This window comes from Lemur catta, chromosome 25 (genome assembly GCF_020740605.2).
Source record: "Lemur catta isolate mLemCat1 chromosome 25, mLemCat1.pri, whole genome shotgun sequence".
In the NCBI taxonomy this organism is placed as follows: Eukaryota; Metazoa; Chordata; class Mammalia; order Primates; family Lemuridae; genus Lemur; species Lemur catta.
The window spans coordinates 13,398,396-13,418,389 of NC_059152.1; the positions used below are offsets into that span (position 1 = coordinate 13,398,396).

Sequence of the window (19,994 nt, forward strand, 5' to 3'; positions counted from 1 at the left end):
GGGAGCAGAGCGCCACGCAGCGCAGACTGAGCTGCATTTCCAGAAAAAGGCTGCAACTGCAAGGACTGTGCTGAGGCAAAATATATACAGGAGATCTGACAGGACAGACAGAACTAGACAGATTGACAATTATAGTCAGAGACATCAACACTCGTATCGATAACAGAACTGACACACGGAAAATCCTCAAAGATACAGAAGAATCCATTAATACCATTAATCAAATGGCTCTAATTGACATTTATAAAGCATTCCACTCAACAGCAGAATACATATTCTTCCAAGTGCACGCAGAACATTCACTGAGACAGACCATATCCTGGTTTATAAATAAACATTAACAAATGGAAAATAACTGAAATCATACAAAGTATGTTTCTGGCCTTAATGGACTTTAACTAGAAATCAGTAATATATGACAGGAAAATGTGAAATCAGTTTGAAATTCAACATACTCATAAACCACCAAAGAGGAATTCTTAAGAGAAAGTAGAAAATATTTTAAATGGAAGAAAAATGAAATTGTCGCATATTAAAATTTGTGGGCACAGATAAATCAGTGCTTGGAGGAAAATTTGTTGCATTGAGTGTTTATGTGAGGAAAGAGAGTTTCAGATCGATAATCTCAATAACCTGAGCTTCTACCTCAGGAAACTAGGAAAGGACGAGCAAAATAAACCGCATCTAGCAGAATGGAGGAAAAAGTAAAAAGCAGGAACTAACAAAATAAAAAACAAAACCAGAAAACGAGAGAAGCCAAAAGCTAATTCTTTGAAAAAATTTGTTATTGATAAACCTCTGGCAAGACTGACCAAAAAAACAGAACAAAACAAACAAAAAAACGTATATTACCAAGAGTAGGAACCAAATGATTTGCATTTTACTGATTTTTAGTGAGACGAGCATCTTTTTCACATTTATCAATCATCTTTACTTCTTTGATGAATAGCCTGTTCATGTACTTTGCCAATCTTTTAAAATTATTTTGGGAAAAAAATTTAGAAAACACATTGCCCTTTTTCTCAGTGAGTTTCCCTGACTTGTTAGGATTTCTTTCGCTACCTGAGACCAACCTTCTGTTAAATATGTTGCAAATACTTTATTACAGCCCATTACTTATCATTTCTTTTTGTAGGAAATATTAATTTGTATCATGAAACCTCAAACTCATCCTTTACAAATGGGGGATTTTTTCTGTCACCTTCAGAAAGGCTTACCCTTTGATCAAAAAAAATCCTACATGATCTAATGCTTTTTAAAAACCTTGCCTTGTTTTTAGATTTTTAATCCAACTGGAATTAATTTTTTGTGAGTATGAAGTAAAAATCCAGCTTTTCTAATCAACTGAGTAGCGGGTGGATTTAATGCCACCCGGTGCACAGTCCTTACTGATATAAAATATTACATATTTTTTCATAAATTCCCACAGGTACATGGGAAGGTTCCTAGATGCTGCTCTTCTTTGGATCAATCTGTCTATACCTGAGCTCACAGTACTGTTTGATTATATTAATAATTTTGTAGTTTAGTTTATATCTGGTAGGGCAGTCTTTATACTCCCACCTTGTTCTTCTCTTTTCTCGGTTATTTTCTTCTTTATATGAACTTTAGAATGAGCTTGACAAATTCTATTTTAAAATTCCATTCGAGAGTTTTATTAAAGTACATTGAATTTGCCAATTTCGGAGGACTGACATCTTTCTAATAGAGTCTTTTTATCCCCAAATATAGTATACGTCCATTTAGGTTGGTCTTCCTATATTTATTTCAGTCAGGTTTTAAAGTTTTCATCAAAAAGGTCTTCCCACTTCTTGCTGGATTTGTTTCCCCCTCCATCAAATTTTCTAAATAGTTCTTGCCTACGTACAGGAAAGGGACTGAATTGGAAGGAAGATTATTACTTTTTCTTTTAAATGAGAAAAGAATATGGGTGAAGACTGAGAAATTAAAAATACTGTCATTAACCAAATTATTTTGGAATCACCTCAAAAGAGAATTGGAAATGGCTCAATTGCTCATCAATAAGGAACTAGGTAGAGAAAACATTCACACCACGGAACGCGATGCAGCTTTCATAATATGATGAGAAAGCTCTCAGTGTACCAAGATGTGGAAAGAGCTTCAAGACATAGCTTAGGTGGACAAAAGGCAGTGTATGTAGTATGTTACCTTTTGTTTAAGAAAGGGAAGGGTAATAAAAATATCTGTATGGACATCAAGAACCTCTGGAAGGATGCATAAGCCAGCCAGGAGCACCTGCAGGGCTGGGGAAGGAATGCAGAGATGCAGAGGGAGACTCCAGAGTTTACCTTTTCACGTGGCTTTGATTTTTGAACCATAAGAATGCATTAACCATTGAAAAAAATCCTAGAGAAAACACAAAAGAACAAATGTAAATACCCATTCTTCAAAGGTATTCTCCCCACCCCTAGTGAAGGCTCTAAGCTGTGAGACTGTTAATGACAGACTAATAACAGAGCCACCGGGGGGACCCTGGGGGACCTTGAAGTGAATGTTCTCAAAGCCCCTGGACTGAGCCCACGCAGAAGGCCACCGCCCGGGCATGGATCGGGGCAGGGCCAGCCCGCCTCCTGCTGGTCAGAATGTCACGGGATCAGAGATTGCTGAATGGCAAGGTGATAAATACTGACTTTCACTAAAGCAACAAACCTTCTCTAGAAATAGATTTTAAAACACACCTGTGATATCAACAATAAAACACACAGCACAGCATCCTCAGGCCGCGAAGCCCAGCAAGTCCCCTTGAAAGGCTCGGCTGGGTCTGACTTCGGTTTCCCTGTTCTGATCTGGACGCCAGGCCCTGCTCCACCTTCCTCCACAGCAGGGACGGGGGACAGGTTTCCTGTGGTGTGACAGCTGTGTACCTCGGTGCTCCCGTACCCCGGGTGGCTGCTCTTTGTGGGACGTCTTCCTCACGGCGATCGTGAAATTGATGGCCAACGTTAAAATTTAATAAAGACAAAATACAAACTTCAATTTCTTTAAAGAATTGTTGTGGGGCCGGGTGCGGTGGCTCACGCCTGTGATCCCAGCACTCTGGGAGGCCAAGGTGGGAGGATCGCTTGAGGTTAGGCGTTTGAGACTAGTCTGAGCAAGTGCAAGACCCCATCTCTACTAAAAATAGAAAAAATTTTCCAGGCATGGTGGCGCATGCTTGCAGTCCCAGCTACTGGGGAGGCTGAGGCAGGAGGATCGCTTAAGCCCAGGAGTTTGAGGTTGCTGTGAGCTAGGCTGACGCCACGGCACTCTCGTCCCGGCCACAGAGTGAGACTGCCCCCCCCCAAAAAAAAAAAAAAAAGTTGTGGATTTCAATGGTTGGGCCTGCTCTACAGTGGGAGTGTGAATTGGTCTAAGTACTTTGGAGGATAATTTGGCTTTATTGATATTAAGAAGGAACATGTCTTTGATTTGGCAATTCCATTCCTAAAAGTCTTCCGATGTATCCACATGTGCAGATGTACTGAACACGGGTGTTCACGTGGTACAGGAAATGGGTCAGATGGTGGCTCGTCCACATCATCTCTCTAGTAGCAGCTAGACCTCGAGGGGGAAGGATGCAAAAAATGACAGTGTGCAACAGTCGTGTAGCACGTGCAAAACACAACGGGGGGGAACAGCCTGCTCCACCGTCTTCCATGCGAGGAAGGGTGCTCAGAGACGTGCCCCTGTGGTCCTGTGCAGCGTTTCAACAAGCCAACCGGCTGCCCGTGGTGAGTGAGACTCGGACCTGCGGCTCGGGGCCCGGCTGGGTGCCATGTGCTTTCAATCTTACTAAGAGACATGGCCTCGACTAGTTAGGAGTGTTTATTTTGTGAAAGTTAACATTGCCTTTAAGTCATGTTTTATTCTTATGACTTAGGTGTTGACTAATCCCTGTGGCGGCTGCTTTATCAGTTTCAGTTTCATTATTTTAGAGCTTCTAGATTTCAGAAGAATTAAGGATTCCCTGTCTCTGGGTTGCTGTCTGGTCTTTGAGAAGAACCTGGGGAAGTCTGGACCAAGCACACCCTTCCCGCCCAGAGCCTCCGAGAGCAGCCTCCCCTGCTGCTCCGCGGGGGGCGGGGGCCTACCGGCCTGACTCTGTGCCACCCCCAGGCCTTTGTGCTCACTGTGATCGCGACACACAGCCCCCGTCTGCCGTCTGTGCTTTCTACAAGGGCCACTTAGCTCAACGTTTTCTTGAAGCTCCTTTGCTGTGCAATGTCCCCCAGCCATGGAACAAAGCTGACAGCCAGAGCAAAGCATCCTCTCCACACAAGATCCCCGCGAACAAACACCAGACCTTGTGCCTAAATGTCAGGTCGCCGGGTGGTTCCTAAGATGTAACTACACAAGGCAAAAATCTGGAGCAGCAGGCTAGTATTTAAAACCAAAAATTACTCCTGGAAATAAAAAGGGGAAGAGAGGATAGCTGTAGTAAATTATTGGATAGTTAGAGATTAAAGAAAAATTCACGAGTGAGTATGAAATTTTTCTTCTACTCTCGCTCAAGGACCAAGCTAAATAAACAGAGATGAGAAGGGGCACAGACGAGGCCTAGCCTGGGCCACCATCCGCCTGGCGCACAGGACAGGACCCCAGAGCACACGTGCTGGACGCCGTGGCCGGGGAGGCAGTCCAGCCGCGCACGCTGGAGAGCCACCTCCCCGGCGTGGGCTCCCCGGCACGCCCTGACCCGACACGGGGCCAGTTTCCCTCACGAGCAGCTTCGGCGCCAGACAGCTCTGAACGCAGGGGACAAGCAGGCCGCGACAAGCACCCTGAACACCAAGCAGCGTGCGTTTGCATTCACGCACTTCCGATTTGTAATCATTTCAATTTACTGAATTCAGTTTACTGCAGGCAAAGTTAAAAAAGCAAGTTATCAAACTTACAAATTTTTTATAAAAATCAAAACATGGTTTCACAGTGGTAATATCAACTTACTCCCAACTCCCGACAACTTAGTACTACAAATATTTTAAAATGGAAAATACTCCTACCAGTTGAAATCAGAACTACTTGTAATTCTTAAAACAAACATGTTTGAGATTTTTATAATAAAATGCTGAGAAAAAAGGCTGCAGTCAACAGAAGTCCTAGATCTCTGCCCCTGTGCCTCGCGGGTAGGGACCACGCCCATGGCCTGCGGCCCGCTGCCCGCCGCCCGCCACCTGAGTGTGGCTTCGGGCCAGCCCCAGCCCATCCGGCTCAGGCCCCTCGGTTGTGAGAGGCCCCTAATGTCTGCTGTGACCCCCGCAGAGGGGTGTTCTGAAGCTTAAATTAGACGCTAAATGTGAGGATACTTTTAAGTTATGAAATATATAAATAACTTTTGAGATGTTTAATTAATGGTACTAAAAATGAGATTCTTGTTGAACTAAATTATCTAGTAATTTTCCCAATAAACTATGTTTTTTAAAGAAGAAAAGGAAGGTGGGTATTAAGTTCCACATTTGGACAAGGGACGAAAGCTGCAGCCAACAGCACAGGGTGCAGCTGGCAACTCGCACAGCGAGACGCGCCGGGTACGAGCACGGTTCTCACGGCTCAGACAGGGCCGGAGTTGGGAAAGTCAGACAAAAATACATACAAAAATTAGGGTAGGAATACTATTTGTCATTCTTTTTTGTTCGTTTGAAAGGGGGGCAGAGTCACTAAGTTTTCAAGATCTCATTACAGCTCTGGCTTCTGCTTCAACATGGGGACTTGTCCACTATGACTGAGAATGTATAATTAACAGGATTGAGAAATTCAACACATTTCACCCCGAAGCAATTTGGGACTCATGATAAAACAATGCAACAACTGATGATGCCCAGGCCTCAGCCCGGAGGTTTGTGGCCGATTACATCCTCAACCGCATCTTACAGACCCCGTTCTCACGCCGACAAACCCCACCTAAGGTGGGAACACAGTAGTCATGCGCTTGCTCTTGGGCTGAGCCCAGAGAGGTGCCAAGAGCCAGCTGAGAGCACATAGACCTAATTCCCAGGAAATACTAATCCTAACAACAAAACCTGCAGTCTAAACATTCACAGCGCAAGCCCAGAATATAAAGTAAGATCACTGGTAACGAAGTATCGTAGCCAACATTCAAAAAGGGAATGAGCTGCCCCAGGAAGGAATGGTTTTCGCAGTCTCTTTCTGGAGATTTTGCAAAGAGGGATCTTGCAGTGGACAGGCTGCGCTGGAGATACCCGGGTACACTGGAAAGCCGTGGGGACACAGCCGACTCCATGATCATTTGGCTTCTCCGCACGCGCTGGAGTCCCTCCCACGGCCAGGCGCCGGGCACACAGCAAGCAGCCCTCTCCTAGGGAGGTCGCAGCCCAGCGGAGAAGACCAGCAGGGACAACGTATAGATCAGCGGGATCAATACCGAAAGGGCGGTTAGGACAGAACCGTGAGAGCCGCTGTATCCGCACGTGCTGAGGGCAGAGGAAGCTGCCCAGCAGAGCTCTGTGCTGTGCCCCAAAGGCCAGCCGCACCGCAGCTCGGCAGACTTGGAAGTCTGGCTTGGGAACATTATGGGAGAAGGACACAGCGTCCCCACAAAGCCACAGAGGCCACGAGAAAGCAAGCGGCGTCCAGAGACACGCACGAGTGTCCTGTAAAAGCACCATTTTCCTCAGAAAGTGGAAATAATATGAGGGAATGGTACGGACCTTCACGGCCACACAAACCAATATGATGACTTTTCTGGAAAAGGGAATAATGTGATAGACTTACCCTGAATTAACTGTATTATAATAATTCCTGTTCAATTCAAAATGATTTAAGGGCTCCCCACCAGAGAAATTAGCATTTTTATCATCATACATGGTCACCTGGTCCTTAAATATTTAGTGAACATAATTGTTTTCATGACATTTCAGAATGTAAAATATTCAAATTGAGCAAGATAGTTTCCTTCACTCTAGCTTTCTTTAACATGAAGTTTACACATTGCATCAAGTTAGAAAAAGGGGCTGGGTGCTGCACCTTACGCCTGTAATCCCCTCACTTCGGGAAAATGAGGTGGGAGGATCGCTTGAGGCCAGGAGTTTGAGACCAGCTTGGGCAACATAGAGAGATTCCGTCTCAACAACAACAAAAATTAGCTGGGCGTGCTGGTGCGCGCCTGTGGTCCCAGCTACTCGGGAGACTGAGGAGGGAGGATCCCTTGAGCCCAGGAGCTCGAGGCTGCAGTGAGCTATGATTGCACCACTACACTCCAGCATGGGTGACAGAGCAAGACCCTGTCTCTAAAAAAAACCAAAACCAAACCAAACCAAAACAAAACAAAATAAAGTTAGAGAAAGGAGTTGTCACAGCATAGGCTTACCCAGTTTTCACTGAGTTTCCCACTAAGTTTAATGACAATGTCCTCTAGCGTGCAGGAGCACACCGAGACTACTGCAAGTTTAACAGCTGGCTCAGCCCACCTTGTGCTTGGTTAGCAGAAGGTCCAAATGAGCATGCGTCAAAGTCGAATGTTTTCCTTACAATAAAATACGTTCTTCAAAATAGAATATAGACTGTTGAGATGATTTAAATTAAATATGCCTCATGTTACTACACTGGGAGGTGTGTTTGGCAACCAGTACAGCGAGGGGTGCCCACCTGAAGCTGTGCTGGCCCTGGGCCTGGTGTCCTTGCTGAAGGTACAACTGCCCCCAGGCCAGGGAACAGCACCTCTGCGGTAACTGGCCACGTGCTGGGAAGTCACCAACTCCAATACTTCACAAAAGACACACATTTTGCTTTTTCAGTACGTACCAGAAAACTAACTTCATATTATATAATTGCAAGATAAGAAAAATATAAACATCTTCCTAATGGTATACCAATTTCATAAAATTTTTAGAAAATATTGTCAGAGATACATACTGATTTTGGGGTGAAATGACAGACGCCTTGGATGTTTTCAAACGCTATAGCATAAAAAAGTGGGCTAAAGATAGGTAAGACAAGGTAGCATAATGTAGATAATTGTTGGCTGATGTAGTGATTCACGATGCTATTTTCTCTATATTTGTGTATATTTGAAAATCTCCATAATAAAACATATAAAAGTATATAAATGCTATGTTTAAAGAAAAAAACCCAAAGATTCCCTAATCACATTATTTTCTACCAGTAAGCAGTATTTTCTAATCTTAGGGGTGATGGCCAAAAAACTCAGCCACTTTTCCTACTGAAAGTGGTGTTCTCAGAAAAATTCCTCTAAAATTCTAAAAACAACCCTTTAACAAAGTAAATACAATCAGGAAACAACGAAGTAACAATTGGGACAAACTCAAATTGTGTGTACATGAATAGTTATATGGATTAGGAAACACATATCTCACAACTGGCACAAAAAAATTATGAAAAATTCACAGGTGTTTTAAAGCACCTCTAAATCTCCCTTCTAAAAAAATAAAAAGGACAAAGATGACAAAAATGAAGAACCATCATCTGCTGTGCCACAGTATAAATTACAAATCACTTAGGTTTCTAATTTTAGCATCAGATTCTTTAAATAATATTATTGATTTGCTAGAAATCAATGTCTTAAACATTTCAGCAACTCTCAAGCCACAAGTAATGTTTTTAACAAAACCATTACAGATTCCCAAACTGTGATGTTTTCATTTTCACTTAAATGCTGGATTATAAAAGAATAAATTACAATCTCAAATATAAATGCTCTTTATAACCACCTTCTAGGAAGACTGAAAATTACTTTTCTGGAAATCTAAATTAAGAGCTTCCTGAAAACTTAGTAAGTTGTGGGGAATGTACCATAATATTTGTTACTAAACTGACCAATACCAAATCATCTCCCCTCTTCATTTTTCCTACAGGCAAAGCCTAATTAAGAACCACCATGGTTTGGTTCTCCAGAAACTTTTATTGGAAGGTGTGGAACGACATATGGTATCTGTGATTTAATTAACAGGATCATTTATAAAACATCTTTACATTTATCTTATTTTTAAAGTTCTTGCTTTTGAATGAACTGATGTGTTAGAATGGGCATGCTCCTATCCCATGCAAAAAGCTGTTCAAAAATGAGCAGCTTGCAAATCTATCATAATGAGACACTGAATAAAACATTCTTATAGTGAGATCTAAGAAGTAGTTCAGTTTGAGAATTTGCTTCTGATTCTGACTTTCCAAAATAAAATATTCAAGGCATAAAAAAAGCAAAACTTAAAATATCTAAAAGCAGATACATATTGATATTTTTATCCAAGTCACTTTCCCAAGTTTGTATGTGTCTCTGTGCACTGTTGATTAAAATAAAAGCAGTAGGCATCTTCTAACTAAAAGTTAATTAACCTTACCAGTCTGCAGCTAAAAAGTCACAGTGGAAGAACATATGCAAGATGAAGAAAGCTTTTTAACCTTTCAGACTTAAATAACACTGCTGTATTTGAACTTTAAAGAAAGGTTCCATTTATGTTTTTTGCATTGACATTTTAAAATGTAAGAACAAGTCTTTCTAATACAATATATATTATACTTCAATATACCCAGTATACCTTATGTGAACTAAAAACATGTCAACTTGCTAACTGTAGTAAGGCATTTAAGTATCCAGCAAAAGCTATAAAGAAATTTCTTAATGAGTGGTATTCTTTTAAGAGTAACTAGATTTAGTGGGTTTCCTTAAAATGAACATTAAATGAAAAATCTGAAAAACAGGCAGTGATGCCACTACACTGAATCCCAGAAAAAGGACAGCACAAACACTGTGATTTCCTGCAGGGAGACCAGATAGATCAGAAAACTGGAAACAGATGAGGGCCCAGCTTACATGGGCTGCCACATTTTGCCAATCGCTGAGGGTAGACTCAGTGGCCTCGTAGGTTTGGTTAAAGGCCGGAATCCTTAGTGCTGATGCCACAGCCTAACACAACACAGGTCCCCCAGACTGACTTCCCTGAACTGGCCTGGATGACGATGCTTTAAAATCAACAGAGAGCTGGACGGTGTAAAGTTCACGGATAACTCCATCTTTCGTTTTATTTCGTATGTTAGTGAATGACTACTGATCTAGAATTTCAAGTGTGGATCACATAAACACTGTGTAGAATGTGGTAAACTGAATTAAATAAGAAACGCACTGGCTATCAATGCCAGTCTTTGAATATCAGGTCATAAATATAACCGATTGTGCAATATAACCGACATGATGAGAAAAGCACACCTTACAATTAACACATTTTAGTTCATATGATTAAAAAAAATAAAATATTAAACTGCATTTGGTGCAGCATTTTATCATATCATACATCAGATATCATGCTGTGGAGACATGTTGGGCTAGACCCCATATATACAGGACATACCATGTTTTAAACTAAAGGTGAAAGGGAAAATATGGAACGGAAGATGTTTACATACATGTATACATCTAGTGGTGTTGTCCATCGGATTAGGTTTACTATGATTTCCTGTGCCACGTCCACTAGCCTGCAGAACACCCCAAATTCTTTTTTCCCCCGCAAAGATCTACTTTTGTATAAAGTAGAAAAAGATGGTGGTAAAAAACTTCAGATTCTTCAAGCTCCAACAACTGTGTCTCAAATACCACTGATGAACACCTAAAAAACAGTAAGAGCAATTTAGAAATCCACATAATTATAAATGTAAAAATAAATATAACCTAAACCCTAAAAGAGAAGTAGTGAATACTTCATCTCGTGTTAATACTTGCCTGTACCTATTAGATGATGTTGACTATAAATAAAAAGTCCACTGTGGTAAATGGGAAAAAGGAGGAAGCTTTAAAAAGTTAAATGGACACATTTGCCAATTTTACAAGTGAGCCTTCTATTTTTGCAAAAGGCACATTCATTTAGAACTCAATCCGAGAAAGCCTTCTTAATAACATAAGGGAAAGGAGTATGTCATCCACTCCTGACGACGGCTGCTTGCCCTTCCTTTCTTTCTAAGCCCGAGCACGAGAATTGCCTCCAGAGCATAAATTCTACCCGTCAGAACATCTAACTTTAACTCTCCTTTTCATATTGGAGCCGTGAAAAGCAGTAATGAGCCTCCGGGGTTAAGCACGCTAGGGACTTAGGGCAGCCACACGTCCGCACCCACCTGAGCGCTCTCCTGCGGCTTCTAACAACCACACTCCTGAGCGTTCGGGGCCTGTGCTCGCCGCGGTGACCTCAGCTGTCGCAAGGCAGCGTCTCCGTACTGAATACCTGAGCCCATTCTTTCTGGGTCCAGCTCACCTGAGGACCAAGCAAGTCTTCCTTTTAAAAAGTTTTTATGTTTCTGTGATCCCCAAAATAAGTGAAAAAAAAAAAAAAAACACCAAAGTGTAGAACACCATGTATATACACCACCACTTTGAATAAAGAGGGAAAAATGTACACACGATTGCTTGCACAGGCATGCAGTATCTCTAGAAGGATACACAAAGAACTGACGATAATGGTTGACCGCAGGAAGGAGTTCCGGATGGCTAGGGGCCAGAGTGGGTGCTAATGGAGGGGCACTTTTCACTGCATATTCTTTTGTACTTCTTGAGTTTGGAATGATGTGAATACATTATGTATACAAAAATAAATGAATTTAAAATTAAACTACAGAGATACCACTTTTCACTTACTGGACTGGCCAAAATCCCAAGTATGGTGATGCACCCTGTGGACGTGGCTTTAGAGAATTAATCCCGTCGACAGGAGAAAATTTGACAGCGTCCACCTAAATCCCAACGCTTATGTTCTCTGACCTAGCAATCCACTTCTGGGAATTTATCTCAGATTCATACATGTGAAATGATGTATATAAAAGGTTACTTACGGCAGCATTGTTCGTAACAGCAAAATACTGGCAACAACACAAATGTCCAAAGTAGATGGGTTATATAAATTATAGTAATACAGGTTGAATATTTCTTATCTGAAATGCTTGGGACCAGAAGTGGTTCGGATGTTTTTGGATTTTGGAATATTTGCATTATATGTACAGGTTCAGCACTGCTAATCTAAAAATCTGAAGTCCAAAATGCTTCAATGAGCATTTCCTGTGAACATCATGTCCGCACTCAAAAAGTTTCAGATTTTGGAGTATTTCGGATTTTCAGGTTAGGGATGCTCAACCTGCATTATACATTATACACACACACATTATGTGTGTATGTATACATACATATTAGGTATTATATATGTATATAGAAACTCTCTATATACTGTTTGGAATGATTTGTAGGTTGTAACAACTGGAAAAAAGCAAGATGCAGCAGTCTACGATATGCTAAATTTTGTATAAAAGAGGGAGAGGAAACAATTATTTTTGAACCATATGATACCTATTTAAAAAATTAAAATAAAGAAGTACTGCTGAAGAATCCAAACTTATACCCTTATATTTTTTTCACCTAGATCTAATTACAATTTTGGTGATCTCAGAAGAAATGCATTTTGAAAGTTTTATATGAGGCAAGTTATATCTACTGCATTCATGGGCACAATACTAAAGAAGCAAAGATAGCGAAATAAAACCTCATGTTGAGCTTAATAATACTCAACATCCAGGCAATTGTAACGATAAATATTTATCTTATAGGGTCTCTAACTTGGTAAATATTTTTTGTTTTCTTTCTTTCTTTTTTTTTTTTTTTTGAGACAGAGTCTCTCTCTGTTCCCCAGGCTAGAGTGCCGTGGAGTCAGCCTAGCTCACAGCAACCTCACACTCCTGAGCTCAAGCGATCCTCCTGCCTCAGCCTCCCGAGTAGCTGGAACTACAGGCATGTGCCACCATGCCTGGCTAATCCTTTTTTCTCTATATTTTTGGTTGTTTAGCTAATTTCTATTTTTTTTTTTTTTTTTTTTTAGTAGAGATGGGGTCTTGCTCTTGCTCAGGCTGGTCTCGAGCTCCTAGGCTCAAACGATCCTCCCGCCTTGGCCTCCCAGTGTGCTGGGATTACAGGCGTGAGCCACCGCACCCGGCCCGTCGAGCTTTAATCAGTCATTTTTTACTCGCATTACTCAAAAATGCCTTAACTGATATCCTGGCCTCCAGCCCTGTCCTCCCTTCAATCTGTCCTCAACATAACCACCTACTACATGACTGATGTCAAGTCACAACCTGACCACGTCACTCGCCAGCTGACCCCACCCCACCACTGAAGTGATTCTCAGTCTTGGCTGAGCATTAGAATCACAGCAGAGAACATGTAAAATGCTGATGCCTAAACCATACTTCAGCCCAGTGAATTTAGCGTCCCTAGAGGTGGGGCCTGGGATTACAGTTTCCCATGCATCCCAGCGACTCTAGCACCCAGCCAGCACTGAGAATCTGTAACCTACAGGAAAAAGTTCCAGATCCTTGATGAGGGCCACTGGCTGGCTCCTGCCTTTCTTCAACCTTCCCTCCTGCCACTCCCTCCCCCTCACTCCCTTGCTGGCTCACTCTTCCTTATTACTTTGAAAGTTTGAGCTCAGCCACACCTCCTCCTGGAGGGCCCCCGGGACACTACCTCTACCCTCTGGGTGGGACAGGCTCCCCTTCTCCGTTACGCCAGGAGCCTGCGCATCTCTCAATCGCTGCATCAGCCTCACAGGATTATCATCATCTTTTGATTGTCTCCCTTGAAAGATGGTTTCTTGAGGGCAAGAATTGTGATTAATTTTTCTATCCCAGCACTTGGCAAAGAATAGGCACTCAGATATTTGAATCAATTAATTAAAAAGTGGATACCCACATATGTTTGGTAATATTTAAATAAAAACTCTAGTAAGGGACAACTACATAGTATTTCATCAGTTGCCCACATTAGAGTTATTTCAGGTTATTTTTACCGAAGCAACAAATATAAAAATGAGGCATGTTACAATCAAGGCATGCTCAGTTAGCTTCAGAAATAAAATTACTCCTGACTGCACAGCTCCATGATGCCCCATCTGCAACTGCCAACATTCCACGATGTGTTGATCATGCCGTTACATGTGGCCACGGGCCCAACAGAACTGGCATGTTGCTGACAGAGTGGACAAAGCCCTGTTCCTCCTCCTTTAAGCAAAGGACCCCAGGGAGACTGTGGCCCTAAGAGCAAACACTGGCTGAAACCTTGACTGCCCCCCCAGTCGAGCTGGTCTCCCGTCCCTTTCATCGCTGCGGAAACCATCCTGGCCAGAGGGCGGCTTTCACCGCAGCCACGGGACATGACCTCAAACCCGTAAGTGGTGGTTTTAGGTTGGCAGGTGCAGAGAGAATATTCTTTGATCAAATTGCTCCTGCAAATATTAAAAGGTGATATTACTGAGCTAGAGAGTAAAACATGCAGATGAAAAGTTTATTAATGGAAAGGCTTTTACCTGATTCAATTTTGTTAAGTATTTTTCTTGCACACTGTACAAAAGCCTCTTCCACATTCTCCCCTGTTAGCGCACTTGTCTCCAAAAACATCAGCTCTGAAATTGACATCAAATAAAATGCAACACCATATTTAGAAGACGAATCATAATTTTCACTTACTAGAAGCCCATTTAGCATTCTTAGAACAGCAGACAAAATATGACATAAAACTATATAATTCTGTAAATACAAAATCAACATGTGTCAGTTATGTTTTTTAAAATGTTAGAAGCATTCTAACTTTTTCCGAAAAGCAGCTGCCATCTTGTGCTAGAACTTAATCCACTGGAGAGACGGAAGGAGCAACGAGGCTTCCGCAGCCGGAACACCTGCCCAGCGGGCGAGGAGGTGCCGGCCACACGGCCCTGCCATCCATTTCATCCTTCTTCAAATGATCTGTATGTTACCACGAGTACAATATACACGTCTTTACATGTTCTAGGGGACTGTATTGCAATTTGTCACTCCGCCCTTGGAGAGGCCTTATAGGAATGAGCGCTCCTTTTACCCAGCAGAGGGGCTGCCGGTCCTCACAGACAGGCCTGTTCCGCTCGCTGCTCTCCAGGCAAACCACGACCTCTCCAGCCTCTTGTGTCCTCACTTGTAAAGATGTGGACATTTAGGTCACAAGAAAATTCCTTTTGTGCTTTTAACATTCTTAGCTTCTGTATTTCTAAACAGATCTTTGAAAACTGTCATGATTCCGGCTTATATGTTTCTCTCATGTTTATTTTCTTAGCAAGAAACTAGTCAGTTTCCAAGAATGTAATCTGGTAGTCCTAGAATCCCATCAAACACTGATATTAGGATATTGTAGTTCTTGATTGGTTCTAAAACTTAAAGTTATTTAAAATGTCTGAATTTTGGCTGGGCACGGTGGCTCACACCTGTAATCCTAGCACTCTGGGAGGCTGAGGTGGGAGGATTGCTTGAGCTCAGGAGTTCGAAACCAGCCTGAGTAAGAGTGAGACTCCATCTCTACTAAAAATAGAAAGAAATTAGCTGAACAACTAAAAATAGAATCAAAAAATTAGCCAGGTGTGGTGGTGCATGCCTGTAGTACCAGCTACTCAGGAGGCTGAGGCAGAAGGATTGCTTGAGCCCAGGAGTTTGAGGTTGCTGTGAGCTATGATTATGCTCCTGCACTCCAGCCTGGGCAACAGAGCGAGACCCTGTGTGTGTGTGTGTATGTGTCTCTCTCTCCACCGCCCCCTCACATATATATAAATAAATAAATTTTGCTTTAACCCAAGATCTCTAATATTCAAAGATCCAATACTAAAAAGTCATTACAGAATGTCAATAGATTTGCTTTTATCATCATAGTAACTTTTGTAGGTAGAATGCAGTATACTGAAAATACTGAAAATACACTAAGTAAGTCTAAATTTATAGTAAAAACAATCTCAAATTCTACATTTCCTAAACATAACCATGAAACTCCAATAGATGTTTTAAACTCAAAGAAATGTTGTTACCTCCCAAATTTGCCATTTGAAAAACAGTAAGAGATAAAAGGTCACTTGCCATTTTCTTGAGCAAATCTGGAGGCTTCTAAGAAGGTAACTTCGCGATCTGCATCCAGGTCCTTCTTGTTTCCACAGAGGATGATCACAATGTTCTGACTCGCTAGCATTCTGGCATCTGTTAACCAATTAGTAAGCGCATTGTAGGTTTCTCGGCTGCGTAATATAAGATTGTGAAAATAGTACATGTATTTTATAAAACTAGCAACTCTTTCCAGTCATTCTCACTACTCACACTGCTTTTCAACATTGTGGGGTAATGGCAACGACACCTTTAAGGTAACTCAAATAACCTGAATGCACCAAGTATATAACACACCCCAGGGTCTGTTTCGTTTTGTTTCCAGAAAAATGAGACAATAAGCCAGATAGTTTGTTGTTTTTTGCTTGTTTGAGCAAAATGAAACAGAATTTCCTTCCTTTGTTTTACGAATATCTGTTGAGCTCTTAGCATGTGCCAGGCACGGTCCAGACACTGATTGGCGAGCAAGATGACAGCTGATGGCTGCCACCGAGTCAACTCTGCAACGTGCTGGCACTTTGTTTTGTAGGAGTTTATCGTACTGATGCTTTAGAAGGACTCTGTGATGGACTGCTATTACCCCCCCTTTTCCATGAGAAACCTGAGGCCCAGAGAGATTAATTAAGTTGCCTAAAGTCACACAGCAGCTAGTGGTAAAGCCAGGACCTTGCCGACTCCAGGACCCACTCATCAGACCTCTTTTCAGCTCTCATGTGTGTAAGGACAAATTTCTGACCATGACACTTTGATACCCTGATTGATGACTTGACACTTTGGCAAGCTGAGCCTCTCACTGGGCAAGCGCAGTGTGGGCTGGGCCGGGAGCTGCCTGCTTTCTCGCAGAGCACCCAGCTCCGAGGACACAGCCTGGAGCAGGGAAGCAGCCGGGTGATGTCCCCTCACTGAACTGGTTCCCACCTGGAAGGAACCCCTGATGATACCGTTTAGACGACACCTTTCTAGATCCGTGCTGGCAAACACTGAGGTCAGGGTTATCTGACGGAATTTCTTCAGGGCAGGAATGTTCTCTAACCTGCACTGTCCAGCCCAGTAGGCACCAGCCACATGTGGCCACTGAGCACTTGAAACGTGGCCAGTGCAACTGAGGAACTAAATTTTTTACTTTATTTAATTTCGTTTAAATTGCCATACGTAGCTAATAGCTACAATATAAATGTTTCAGGTTAATTTAAACCTCCAATAACCTCACGAGGATCACATGATTATTATCACCTTCAACCACGGACCAGGGAACCAAGGTCCAGGCGGCTGAGGCACCTGGCCTGGGGAGGCCACCAGCTGGTAACGGGACCAGGACTGGAACCCAGGCAATCTCCGCCCAGAGTAACTCACTTCTAAGAACTCACCACACAGAAAGCTTCGTGAACCTTGAGGAAAGTGTCCAGGCATCATGTTAAGAAATGTAACGAAACATGAAGAATTGCTTTATCTACCTAAAACCGTACAAACGTGTTTCTCTACGTGGTAAAGTAGTAGTGGGGGCTCGTTCCGAGACCTCTCAGACCCAGATGGAAGCGAAAGGGGCTTCCTGGGTGACAGCCGCACTGCCTGCCCCGGACACCTGGGTGACAGCCGCACTGCCTGCCCCAGACACCTGGGTGACGGCCGCACTGCCTGCCCCGGACACCTGGGTGACAGCTGCACTGCCTGCTCTGGGCACCTGGGTGACAGCCGCACTGCCTGCCCCGGACACCCACGGCACACACGGCACAGAGTGCGCCTTGCCAGGGCCGGGCTGCGGGCGACACGCCGGGCGGCCTCGTCCACCCTGGGAGCCGGCATTACCTGGTGATGTCGTAGACAAGGAGCGCCCCGGCTGCGCCTCTGTAGTAACTTCTTGTCACGGACCTGGAAGAGTGACACTGGCTTTACTTCCAACCAGCTGAGACCCTCACTACGAAATACCGTCTTCCCACGAAAACACCCACGTTTGCTTTGTGAACCACAACACAGGGCAGACGTTGTTCTACAATAGAAATGACTGAAAGGCACTGAACACACGTGTGGGGAGCTGTGCTGTCTGAAACCAGGTCACAGGACCGACAGGAGGTGGGGAGGCCGGCCTGGGACAGGAGGACGCTCCCTCAGGGCCGAAGCAGCCACGAGTGGACGTCGCCCTGAGACTCCTGAGGAGGGCGAGGCGTCTGCAGGCAGAAGAGCCACCGCCAAGCCCAGGCGGGCTCCCCAGAGTCCCCTCCGCCTCTTCTAGGGAACAGGGATGTCCTCAGATGGGAACCGCCTCGTCTCCCGGCCAGGATCCACGGTCACCGCTGCCCGTCACCAGACAGGAGACTGATCCCCGGCCCCGGGCCCTGCGCACACTCGCGGGACTGTTCTCTCTCAGTAACACGCTTTCTCCCCGCATTACCCATCTCTCCCCCTTTGCTGTATCTTTTTTCTATTAGCAAAACAGAGGTGGCCCTGGCACCTACCACCCTAAAACACCAACCAAAAACACGCTGGCGGTCCTGTCGGCTACCCTCCCTCCGCCGCCTTCTCTGCTGCGCCCGCCCTGGCGTCCGTCTCTGACACTCCGTGCACCCCAACTAGTGGGCACTTCTGTCCTCGTCCACTCCTGCCTCTGCGGCCTGCCGTCTCCGGGTCTCACTCCTGTCGCCGGCCACCGCCGCCCCGGCACCGGACCCTCTTCAATCTGCCCTGCTGGGACTGCAGCTCCACTGCGTGGGTCCTGGCCTCTCTTTCCTGGTGACATTCGACTCAAATTTGACCTCCAGCTCAGACTGCTTCACTAAGACCCCACTGATGCCCCCACACGGCCATGAGACTGCCTGATAAACACAGCAAACTTCACATTTACAAGACAGAATTCCTTTTGGTCCCTCCCTCCAGGCCCACGCTGGCCTAGGAAGGGGCCTCACTCCCCACCCAGGCTCCAAAGCAAATCACCCCATGTGTATCCTTGACTCCTTTTTGTCCACCTCCACGTTCGACCTGCCGGCCAAGTCCCGTCCCTCACACTCCACACGTCCTGCTCCAGGCACGTCTCCCCCTGTCACCTGTAGTCCCCTGTCACCCTCCGCACCCAACCACCGCCAGGCCTCTGCCCCCACGCTGCGGTCGCCTGGCAGCCACCCCGCTGCCATGCGGGCCTCAGTCCTTCTCCAGGGCAGCCCAAGTCCTCAAAGCCAGCCCTGTGCTCAGGCTGTCCCCCCGCCCACTGTGCCAGGCTCCCAGCCCCTCCACCCGTCTGGCCTTGTCACAGGGCTGGTTTTCCTTGTCCTTCGGGTCCCACCAAACACCATCTCCTCAGGGAGGTCATCCGAGCAGGATCCCACCCTCCAACTCCTGTGCTGTCCCCTCTGCTGCACCCGTCCCACTTGGGAACATGTGCTTTTGTGTGTTTCCACGCCGGCGTCTGCCCTTCCAGCAGGCAGGCTCCGCGGCCGCTCACCGGAGTGTCCTGGTGCTGGCGCAGGGCCCAGGGCACCACTAGGTAACCACTAAACACCCCACAATGTGGGCAGAATAAAAAATAACTGCAGCATAATAAACATAAAAAAAGAAACATATTTGGGGTCTTTGTCGCAGGTTCTGGGCACAGAGCTCCTAGGAGCTCGGTGATTCTCTCAGAGATAAGAATGTTTTTCGTAGCTATGAGTTGACTGGGGGATGGTGTCCAGGGAACCAACCTGTGATCAGAGGGTAGAACTTCCAGCCCCCCCGACCTCTGGGGAGGGACGAGGAGCTGGAGGCTGAGCTGACAACCAGGCCTGCGTCATGGGGCCTCCACAAAACCCACAAGGAGGTGGTTCAGAGCGCCTCTGGGTTGGTGAACACATGGGGGTCCTGGAAGGCAGCACCCCGAGACGGCACGGCAGCTGTGTACGCCCCCCGCCCCCTGCCCCGTGCATCTCTTCCATGGCTGTTCCTGCACTGACTCCCACGTAACACACGGGGCAGTGGACGTGTCTCCCTGAGGTCTGTGAGTCGTCACAGTGAACCCTCAAACCTGAAGAGGGGGTGTGTGGGGGGGCTGTGGGAACCACCCAATTTATAGATGGCCGGGCAGAAGTGCAGGTATCCTGGCTCCCCATTTATGACCAGCATCTGTAGCA

At 44.8% G+C, this 19,994-nt stretch overlaps 1 protein-coding gene across 4 annotated transcripts in view; it reads right to left on the bottom strand.

Annotated features, from left to right (window-relative positions):
• Nucleotides 1–8,858: 8,858 nt before the first annotated feature.
• RAB4A (RAB4A, member RAS oncogene family) overlaps nucleotides 8,859–19,994 on the bottom strand; it is a 32,163-nt gene continuing 21,027 nt past the window's right edge. For 2 of the 4 annotated variants that reach the window (XM_045536967.1, XM_045536969.1), the window contains 5 exons: nucleotides 17,704–17,766; nucleotides 15,877–16,031; nucleotides 14,310–14,405; nucleotides 11,083–11,219; nucleotides 8,859–10,577 (listed from right to left, as the gene is read on the bottom strand). In XM_045536967.1, coding sequence (XP_045392923.1) covers nucleotides 11,104–11,219; nucleotides 14,310–14,405; nucleotides 15,877–16,031; nucleotides 17,704–17,766 — 430 coding nt within the window. In that variant the 3' untranslated portion in view covers nucleotides 8,859–10,577; nucleotides 11,083–11,103. The remainder of the gene's footprint in view (nucleotides 10,578–11,082; nucleotides 11,220–14,309; nucleotides 14,406–15,876; nucleotides 16,032–17,703; nucleotides 17,767–19,994) is intronic. The other 2 variants (XM_045536968.1, XM_045536970.1) reach the window with 2 other exon arrangements.